Source organism: Monodon monoceros, unplaced genomic scaffold (assembly GCF_005190385.1).
Source record: "Monodon monoceros isolate NGI ecotype Baffin Bay Population unplaced genomic scaffold, NGI_Narwhal_1 Super_Scaffold_7, whole genome shotgun sequence".
NCBI lineage: Eukaryota > Metazoa > Chordata > Mammalia > Artiodactyla > Monodontidae > Monodon > Monodon monoceros.
In genome coordinates, this window is record NW_021703784.1 from 36,242,985 (window position 1) to 36,254,350 (window position 11,366).

General features: G+C 39.3%; 1 protein-coding gene and 1 pseudogene across 1 annotated transcript; both read right to left on the reverse strand.

Annotated features, from left to right (window-relative positions):
* Window positions 1-344: 344 nt before the first annotated feature.
* On the reverse strand, window positions 345-1,400 carry LOC114886485 (annotated as a pseudogene).
* A 6,793-nt stretch (window positions 1,401-8,193) lies between these two features.
* On the reverse strand, window positions 8,194-11,349 carry JRKL (JRK like). The gene has a single exon (XM_029206980.1). The coding sequence runs from the start codon at window positions 10,803-10,805 to the stop codon at window positions 9,234-9,236; it is 1,572 nt and encodes a 523-aa protein (XP_029062813.1). The 5' UTR covers window positions 10,806-11,349; the 3' UTR covers window positions 8,194-9,233.
* Between the last annotated feature and the right edge of the window lie 17 nt (window positions 11,350-11,366).

Below are 11,366 nucleotides of genomic sequence, written 5' to 3' on the forward strand. Positions count from 1 at the left end.
TAAATCTATAAAATATTTACATAGCAGAGCACATTAAGCTTTAGACGCTAGGCAATTAAACCACGTAAAAATTGGACAAACCCCCATCTTACATGTTCAGAATCAGCTGTTCACAGTCCTATCTTGTGACTGTACATGGTTCAAAAGGCAGCAGAGGCAACAGGCAGTTACTTGAAGGACACTGAACACTATGATCTGGAAGCACATTATGATGCTACCCCAGTATCATGCACCACTCCACCTTTCTCCAAGGTGGTCTCATAATTCTGGAATGGTAGGTCCAGCTGATACCAAATGAAGACAGACAACACAACGTTTACTCTGTGGAGATATTCTAACTTCTACTATGGACGCATGGTGATTTTGAATGCAACTCGTCCTAAAAACTTGTCACGATCATCCTGGTTTTTTAGGTTGGGTGATCCATCAATCTTGCGCTCAACTGTTACTTCGTTTACGTTATTTCTATTACCAAAGATGAGCTGGACGGCAACAAATGACTGTAGATAGCTCCCATGCAATTTTTTCCCATAATATGGAAAATACTTTAAATCTATAGTTCCATTAGAAGCATAAGTTGATAGCACTGATGTGTTTTCACCCTTCAAAATACATTCTATCCTTGGTTCTCCTTGAGGCTTTAATCCAATTATTCTGTTCATTTTCACAAGAATACAAGGGCTTTCTGTGGAGTAGCCAAACTCGGGATCATCCACACCACTGCGTGCTTCAAGTAAGACAAGAGGAAACCGACATGAAGTATAATCTAGACCTTCTGCTCAAAAAAATGCTCCCTCGGGACAATCTGTGAGATTCTTCTAAGCCATATGACTTTAGAAATCTCTTAAGGTCATTAATGTACCCTCTACAGGACTCTGGATTAGACACGCTGAATGAAAAATCCAACGCCATCACTTGTTTTGGAAAAACCGTTAAGTCCTGGGCTAGGCATCTGGTCACGATATTTTGGAACCTCATCGTTCAGAGCCTGAAGCATAGCCCACTTTGTGAATGAAAAGAGTGCAGCCAGGAACCCATAAAAGAACTAGGTAGGGCTTCCCTGGTGGCGCAGTGGTTTAGAGTCCGCCGGCCGAAGCAGGGGACACAGGTTCGTGCCCCGGTCCGGGAAGATCCCACATGCCGTGGAGCGGATGGGCCCGTGAGCCATGGCCGCTGAGCCTGTGCGTCCGGAGCCTGTGCTCCGCAACGGGAGAGGCCACAACAGTGAGAGGCCCACATACCGCAAAAAAAAAAAAAAAAAAAAAAAGAACTACGTAGAAGAGCAAGATCAAACCCCAGCTCTTGGCGGTGGGCTCCAGGAACTCCCCGGTACTCGTGTTGTAGATGAAGAGCTTCCACTCGGCCAGGCTCTGGTTGAAGGACTTCTCTTTCTTCGTCATGGTGAGTGTGCGGACGGCGAGGGGAGCGGCTGCTAAGTGGAAGCTGCGAGGAGCGCAGAGGCGCGCGTCCGGGCTGGAGCAGCGCAGCCCGCGACCGCGGCGGAAGGCCGGACGGCCGAGGAAACCTCGTCGCTGCGGTGAGCGCTCAAGCAGACTGCGCTGCGCCGGGCCGCCGCTTCGGCCGCGAGAGCCTCCCATTTATTCTCTTAATTTCAGAGTGGCACCAAATACCAATCATCTCTCTCATCTTTCGTCAAAATGTTATTAGTGAAAAAGTAGACTCCCTCTGCTATCTGGTTTCTTTTCAGTGGTAACCGAAACCACACAACTGTTCTCAGTCAACTTGAAATCATCCCAATATGATCATATTTTTTAAATGTTTTAAAAATAAATCTGCCATAATTGTTATGACTCGTGTTTTATAACCATATTTTTATTTTCCTCATTCATAAAGAGATAAAAGAGTATACAAATGCTTGTCAATAATCTATTTGATATTCCTTTACTTATCCATCTCTCCTTTTCAGATTTCTATCTGTTCCTTTAAACTTTATTAACTTTTGCATAAAATATTAGATTTGTATAACTGTAAGGTATTTGCAACCAAACTTGATCTTTTTGTTGACTTGACACCTTTAGGATATATTGAAATGCCACTCTCCCCTTTTAGAGAGGTCTTCAAATTGAGAATATACAAACATTGTATAATTATAATATGAAAAAAAGCCCCTTCTGACTTAGAGTGTGAATAAAAGGTTTAATCCCCACATTATGTAAGAGAAAGACGCTTAGGGCATTGAAAAAGGTGTGCCAGAGCCTGATTGTATATATTGGCTCAACACATTGTAAATACCTAAAGTTGCCAATCTTGACCTCTATAATTCCTCCCTTTGACCACAAAACCCTATTCTTTCAATTATCTTACTCTCCCACTCTTCTCTTCATCTTTGATGCCCTCTAGTACTTTAATCCTTCCTATTAATAATATGAAAACTAACATATTAGTTCACAAAGTGTTGTACATTATTTTATTTAATCTTCTTAACAATCTGTATTATCCCCATTTTAGAGATAAGAAGACTCAGAGATTTAGAAACTCACCCAATATCACACGGCTAGGACTTCTGATATCAAAATAAATGGAGAGAGCAGATGCTTCATTCTCATCTTACATCAACTATGTAAACAATAGAAAAAATATGTATGTATATACTTTTAAAAGAACCAAGTATAGCCATCTTCAAAACAGGAAGGTAAACTTTTGGAGGACCATAAACTATGTGTGAGAAAATTGTGTTCCATATAATGAGGTGGCAAGAGCTGGGGGCAGGAGCCCGGATATAACCAACAAGAGGCCTAGTGCAAGGATCCAGGCACATACCGCCACCTTCCAGGCTAGGCACAAAAGAAAATGATGCCTGTGCTCAGGAAGAAGCAGAGGTTCGGGTAATTAACAGAATAACACCCTTGGTACCTGGTAAACTCCGGAGGAGTGGGGAGCATCCGAGCTCAGAAAATTAGCTCTCAAGTTCCACATCTGACAGGATATAATGTCCATTCCTTGTTCTATCAATGGCTCCAACCAAACCTTAGCAGATGTTTCTATACTTCCCATAATATATGCTGTATAAAGCAGAGGTCATACTCTTTCAGGCAATCTCAGCTACAGTGAAGAATGCACAATTAAGAATGACCAAAATGGGGACTTCCCTGGTGGCACAGTGGTTAAGAATCTGCCTGCCAATGCAAGGAACACGAGTTCGGGCTCTGATCCAGGAAGATTCCACATGCCGCGGAGCAACTAAGCCCGCGCGTCACAACTACTGAAGCCCGCTCACCTAGAGCCATGCTCTGCAACAAGAGAAGCCACCGCAATGAGAAGCCCGCGCACCACAACATAGAGTACCCCCGCTCACCACAACTAGAGGAAGCCCGTGCGCAGCAACGAAGGCCCAATGTGGCCAAAAATAAATAAATAAATTTATTTAAAAAAAAAAGAATGACCAAAATGTTGGAAGTGTACCAACTCCATGAAGGACTATGAACTCAGTAAAGGGTAGGAAAAGGTGAGGGATCACAGAGAAGTCAAACTGTATGTTTCAAATAAGTAAAATTCATACACTCAAATAAAGGAAGATTATTGTATACATGAAAGAATAAGTACTTATGAAAGAGAACCAATTAGAAATTCTGGAGCTGAAAAGTGGTAGAACTGGGACTCAGACATGAGTTTCCTCCTTTCAAGATCTATGTTCTCTCCTCTGAAATCAGCTACCCCCTAAAAACACACAGAGACATATATACATGCTTATTTGCTTATTTATTTAGCTTCCTCATTACTCTACCTCTATACATATTCTTGACATTACGGTCCATCAAAGGAGCCTGTTATTCTCGTCTCCACATCTACTCCACTCACCTTGCAAATTTGTAATCTTGTGGCTCTCAACTTTGGTTGCATACTAGTTATTCTCTGCAACATTAAAAATAAATACACTGTAACTACTCTAAACAAATTGCAATCTGACCCTTTCTGAGTAGGACTCATGCATTGATATATTTTAAAGCTCCATGGATGATTCTATAAGAATAACTGCAATTATATACTTTTGTTTCAGAAAGGGCTAATTATTCACTAAAAATGTGCACCTTCCCCTTCCATTGTAAAAAGTCATAATTAGGAACCAGCTGCCTAGTTAGGGAGTTATTCCTGAGCACCCCCGTATCAAGGTAGGGCCAGGTGATGAGTGCTCATCATTAGAATATAAACAGAAATAATGCATATCATTTCTGATAGGAGTTAGTTAAAAAGCAGTGTATATTTTTCATTCTCTCTTTTCCTATCTACTAACTGGATGTAGAAGACTCTAGGGGGTCTAGCAAGCACAAAATCACAAGGTGGAAGGAGCCTGGGCCCATGAATCACAACTTGAAGAAAATCACGCTCCGACCAAGTTTTATATCATCACAAAATTACTCAGAGAAACACATGTATTATAAGTCTCTAAAATTCTGAGGTTTTTTTCATCGGCTAGAATTACCCAGATCAACAGAAAAATTGGTACCTTGAAATGGGGTGCTGCTGTGACAAAAATCTCAAATGTGTGGAATTAGTGATCAGGAAGCAGGCATCAGGGAAACAACTAGCAGAGGCTGGTAAGATGGAATAGCGGTAAAAACATTTTTCAAGTATTATCTTCAATAACTTGGAAAGCAGACCAAAAACCTGTACGCTTGTAACTCTACAGCCATAGTTCTCAACTGGGGATGATTTTGCCCCCTGGAGGACATTTGGCAATGACTGAAGACAGTAAAACATCATGAAAATTTTAGTTATTTTTCAAGACCAACTCAATTGTTATGACTTACTCCTCCTATCAGATTATACTACCTTATGTCACTCATATTAGTCTTGTATATGCACTCCATCAGAATGTGACACAATTCATTCTCCCTTTTTTTACATTTGTCTCCTCTTCTCTATTATAAGTCTAATGTAGTCTAATCCATGTATCCCATATATTGCCTAGAATGTCTTACACACAGAAACAATACAATTTGTGTTTGTTGAGTACACATTTGTTGAATGAATATATACTATTCTTCAAATCACTGATTCTACGGTCCTTGATCTCATAGTCCAGTATTGAGATACACATCAAAAGATCACTTCACAATACAAGTCTTACAGAATCTGAGGTCTTACACTAGTTTTCACATTATTAGGTGTTCCCAGCAACTGCTACCCTCTGGGCATTCTTTCACCCCCAACTTCTAATTGCATGCGACTAGTTACTGTGTAAACTTGCCAGCTGCCTTAAATAGGGAAAACAGTTAAGAGTACATTTCTAAGGAATGTATTCGGTCTAAAGAGCTTGAATGATAGTCTTTTAAGGAGGTTAAGGGTTGGAAGATAAACTCAATTTTAGTACTTGAGTAGTAACAAGGGTACGAAAAACAGAAACCACTATGACTATCCATAGGAAGAAATGGTCAGAGGCAAGGGCATCAGGAAAGGCTAACTAAGAAAGGTGATATATATGTATATATAGAGAGAGATAAGAAAAGATAATTACCTACTTTGATATTACAGACCAATATAGATTAGCTTAATTTGGCACTGTTAAAAACTCCTTAGCGCATCTAGTTGGCTCTGACATTAGGATGCTAATGGACAGTTTACTATAGATGGAAAGCAAAACAACAATTTAAATTTCCCTTCCAGACTGAAATACTGCTTCTCAGTTGAAGATACAAATCTGGACTTCAGGGTGACTGGAGACAGTTTTGGGATCATAAGCATGCAGGTAATGGAAATGGATGAAGTCACTCAGCAGTAGTGAAAACCAAAAAAGGAAAAGTTGAAAATGTAGAGGATATACAGAGTAGAAGCCACTGAAGGAATTAATAAGCAAACTAAATCATTATGGTTTCCTCACATAATCCATATCACATTATGTTGGCTGTTTTATATGAGTTTACAATTAAACCAGATGGCTTTGTTTTTTCTCAAATATATTATTTTTTTCCACCTTGATTTCAAGATCTTTAGTATATGAACCACTCTTCCCCGTCTTTATATTTTCCTAAACGCATCACCTCCAGTAGTCAATGAACTTTTGATTCACTGAATTTAAACCTGGCAAGGAATTCCACTCCTTTCACCCATCCACCTCCCAAAAGCCCAAATCTCTCATAAAAGGGAAGTTTCTAAATTCCTGCATCAACCTCTGCAGGTAATCCTACCCTCACAACATTCTTGGCTAGTAAGAGTGTGGGTTTAGAGAAACATTATTCAGTTGATCAAGGCTCATCAATGGGAAAACCTGGTAAGACTAGAGAGAACATGATCCTATGGCTAATTTCTTAATAGAGCAATAGAAAGCCAAACAGCTTTCGGTGGGGCACTGAGGGAAGAAGCATTAGAAACTAAGACTTTATGACCTTGGGGCAGATATGGTACCCAAACAGCTTCTGGTGTCATCCACCAAATGGTCCCAACTACTGATCAAATGCATTCAACTTGGTGCTGACGGCTTAACATTCCAAAGGTGAAAAGGAGAAAAGCAGAGATTACAGGGACCATCTACGAATGAGCAACACATACCAGTAACCTGGGACTAGGATGTTAAAATTCACATCATTACAAAACAAATCTCCCCGTAGGCCACATTTCCTTTTAATTTTCTTCTTCTCATCTAACCACCCCCTCTTTTATTTGAACCTAACGGTCATTCTCTTCACCATATCATCTCATTTGGGGGTTTATTTTTTTTCCCCTTTGATCTGTATGGATCTGAGTGTATACATGCTAACGTGCCTTTGGTGGTAGTGGTTTACAACTTTGGGAAGGCAAGACTTTCATGTTGGGACTATACTGTGCCAACTCTTCAGTTCTCTTTGAGATTACCTCATGAACTAAAGAGAAAGGTTTGCATGAATTGTTTTCCCAATGGTGGGTTTTAAATTGCTGAAGTGAGAAAGGATCCTCACTGAGCACGGCTAACCAGAAGTCAAAAAACAGATGATCCCAATTTCAAATGCTATTAGGCTGTGGATAAACAGGGAAATGGAGAGTAGTGCAAGAGGAAGGCTAACCTCATAAAAGGGTAAAAGGAAAGGGCAATTGCTGCCACAAGTGCACTGAAAAATAGAGAAGTAAATTCAGACACTGGTGGCAGGTGGCGGAGGAAGGTGGCAAGGAATAAATGTTGAAGATTGGAAAGGTTAAGAGGTTAGCCTAGGTTGGATAAAATAAATGTAGGTTTCGGCATCAAATACCTGGGTTTAAATTCTTACCTGTAGTCAAGTGATCTTCAGCAATTAAGAGTATGATCTGAGCATCAGTATTTCCACCTAATTCATAATTTTAGGGTTACTGATATAAATACACTGCTTAGAACACAACATGGTATTCAGTAATTGGCAGCTTTTATAATTATATTTAAGGATAGAAGAGTCCAAAACAGAACTTTTAGTTTACCATTGTTGGCAGCTTTCAGAAAAGAGAAAATAGCTACAAACCAAAGAAAGAAGAGTCAGTCTCTCACAGGAGAAAGAGTCACAAGATTCACACTCAAGGCCACAAAACAGTGAACCTTTTACCAGATATTAAAGTTTAAAACCACACAGCTTAACAGTAATGTTAATTTTACCACTAGGTGGCAATGATACAGCTGAATTTCACTGACAAGGTTAATTTTAAAAACAGTGAGCAAATCCAGACAGAAATTCCAAGAAACTTTTTAGTACATATTTTCATTTTAGAAAAATGAAAAAAATTTTATATACAATTTAATTTATAGCAAAATGTGTGATTATCTGATTCAATATGTATGTTAACTTCTGAGGCAATTCATGCAACAAATACAATTTTTAAACAGTTCTGGTCACAGTTAAGTCTTTTTAAAAAAACTAGACATATATCATGAAGAGAATAGAAATCATGGAAAGCTACAAGTATTTTTGAAGCTTTAGAGTTCTAAGAAAGTCATTATAAAATGCAAAGTATTTCAATGAAAAAGTTAAACCTTTCAAAAATGACTGATAGAGAACAATTCTTTTTTTTTAAAATTTAGGGCCAAAACATGAAATAATATGCAGACACTTTGCTTTTAAATTACATATGAAATTAATATTCATATAGGTAATATCTTTTCAATGTCAAATAAAACTACATTGTTAAGCAAGTTTATCAAAATTCTAACGAATTCAGGAATACCTTTTTACAAATGTTAAAATAATAAATGATGAAATTCCTTAGAATCTGCACTTTCCATAATTATTCCTGCTTTCTTCATAAAACAGATAATTTACAGCTTATTAAAAATACTTTATTCATTTCTTCTTTTCATATCAAATAAAAGGAGAAGGTATGACGAAATTTTTCAAATTATAGACATTTTCAAGTGCATAGTAAAAAAACCCAAAAAACAAAAAACTTTCAAATACTCAAGATATTCCCTCACATATAGGGTGGGAGCTCACATCACCACATGTAACATTATAAAACCTGTACTATAATTAGATGAATAAATAATAAACCTACACTGTTATCCAATTAATAATTTTTTAAAAAAGACCCAATTAAAATGAGCCTATTTATTCCCTTTGTATAAATAGCCTAACGTTCCCTAAATTTTCAACTCCCAGTTTCTACAAATGAATAGGTCAGAATATCTTATATATAAGATTTCCAATAGTTTTCTAATTTAGCAATCACTTCTTATATTTACTTTACTTCCAGAAAAAAGTCCTCCCAAACAAATGTAAGAAAAGCATGATTTCTAAGTTATTTTATTAATTCATAGATCAGTTTCCCCTTCAATTTGAACTTCATTTTGAATTATTATAGATCACCCTGAAATCTAACAATATAGCTATTTCTCATTCCATCAGTGTATACAAATATACAAAACAAACAACCACTTAAGATGGTTAGCACAAAGAAAGATTACTGTGGCAGCCCTCACAAATCAAACAAAAGATTTCAGGAAAGTGCTCAATCTGTTCACTGTTACCTGTAACTTCTGCTAGAAAATTTATGGAATGCCACTGTCATGGAAGGGATAATTGTAGATCTACAAAAGTGAATACATACGTATGTGTGATTTATACCTATACAGAATCAGCTTCTGATTATCTACACAGATAAAGGGACAAGAGACAGATGCTGCAAAACACATAATCCTCAAACCACTTCAGATACATTTTTCGTATCTGTATTTCACAGGGCTGTGTCTGAGAATTCAGAACACAAAGAAAATTAAGCCATATTGCAGAGATCAAGAGTTACACAATTACCAAAACAATGGTAATGCTGATATACCATTACTAACTTGACTTTGTCATCTTCTGTTTATTTCTGATGGTGGCTCGAAGTTTACGTATCACCAGTCTATCAGGCAGAATCATATCACCTTGTTGTTCTAGATAATCCAATAAATTTTCAGTCCATTGGAGAGCAGCTGCATGATTAATATGTTTCTCTGGAATCAGTTCTATTTCCTCCTCCTCATTTTCACTGGATTCGTCTGTCTGGCCTTGTGCTCTTCTGATAATTTCACTGTCAGTTAAGACTTCATAGCCTGGCTCAGTACTGTCCACTTCAAGCCATTTTTCAATGTTCTCAGGAGTCACATTTTCCAATCCTTTGGTGTGTTGTAAAATGGTAGCCACAGCAGCCACTGAGATATCTTCTTCATCAAAGTCCAGGCTTTCTTTTTCCTCAATGGTAGGGAGAATCTTCTTCCATGCTCTGCTAATGGTAACTGGCTTTACTAAATTCCATGCCATTGCTATTTCATAAAGTGCATCTAGCAGAGTTAGTTTCTTCCAGAATGATCTCAGGTCATTGCCTTCTTCCAAGTTGTTCTGGAGAAGACCTGCACGATAGTTTCTCTTCATCATAGCTATGACTCCCTGATTTGAGGGCTGAATCAATGAAGCCACATTAGGTGGTAAATATTTAGCAAATATTTGGCCATCATCTGACCTCAGGACATTTTCATTTGGATGTGTTGGTGAATTATCCAACAAGAGCACAGCCTTTTCTTGCAAGCCTTTGGATCTTAAGTGCTCACGAACTTGTGGCACAAAGATCTTATCAAACCATTGTCGGAAAATGGAAAGATCCATCCATGCACCTTTTTGGCTGAAATAAGAGACTGGCAGGTTTGAGGTGTCAGTTGACTTGAAGGAGCGAGGTTTCTTTGCTTTCCCCACAACACAAAGCTTAAGTTTGTGTAAACCTGTTGCATTGGCACAACACATGATAGTGACTCTTTCTTCAATTGACTTGTGTCCAGGGGCTGTGCATTTACCTTTGATTACTGAAGTCCTGGAAGGCAAGCATTTCCAAAACAGTCCAGTTTCATCTGCATTGTATATCTGTTCTGGTTGCAAATTCTCTCGTTCAATAAAGTCTCGAAAGTTGTTGCAAAAATCTTCCACAGCTGTCTCATCTCCACTTAATCTTTCGTTTCTAATATTAATCTCTCTAATGCTGTGCCGCTGCTTAAAACGAGTTAACCAACCAGCAGAGGGGTTAAAATCACCATCCATTCCCAAAGCATAAAAGAAGAACTCTGCCCTTTTTGCACAAATTGGTCCAGACACGGGATTCCCTTTTGCTCTTTGCTGGTTGAACCATTCCAGCATTGCTCTGTCCAGTTCCTCATACATGGATGGCTTCATAGATTTCCTCTTGGCCAGAAGACTTGTGGAATCAGAACTGCTTGCGTAAGTTATAATCTTTTCCTTATTTTTTCTTATATCCCGAACTGTTGTCTCGCCAATTCCATAAATCACTGCCAGTTGTTTGGAAGAACCTCCATCTTCAAGTTTCTTTATTATATCAAGCTTATCTTTAATAGTTAACACAACACGCTTCCGTTTCCCTGACATGGTGAGACTCTGGGCCTCAGGGACTCACCCCAGACTCACACAGAAGCAATCCTCTAAATCCTGCCTTCTCTCACAGACTCACTTTAACAACAGCCTTACACACTCAGTCTTTCAACCTTACCAGGCACCTGGTGGCCCTGACCCCTTCCCTGGCTGGGCTGGGCTGGCAAAGAGACGGCAAAGGACGATCAGGGGGGCGGAAGTCTGAGAGAACAGGCCTTTAACTTTAAATGGGCAGTAGAGGAGGCCCCAAGTCACCGCGGATAATCCGGATTACAAACATTTGTTTTATTCCCCCAGTGGCCGCGAGAAAGACTATAACCCCATCGTGACCACAAGCCTCCTTCACGCCCAGATCCCGGGTCAACGGCCGTCACTAACCCCCGCCACACCCCGAAGTTACAGCAGAGAGCGGAAGAGCCAGGGAGTCGGGGACTGGCCCCATTCCCCAGGGGGACGGTTACGTTGGATTCCTTCCCCTGCAGTCAGCCCCTTCACCGCAAGCCCCACTTCCCCGCGTTGGCGTACTTAGCCTACACAGTCCTCCCCGTTCCTCACTGC

Excerpts from the sequence above, each read along its gene's own strand:
- JRKL (XM_029206980.1), bottom strand. The coding sequence starts at position 10,805 with ATGTCAGGGAAACGGAAGCGTGTTGTGTTAACTATTAAAGATAAGCTT.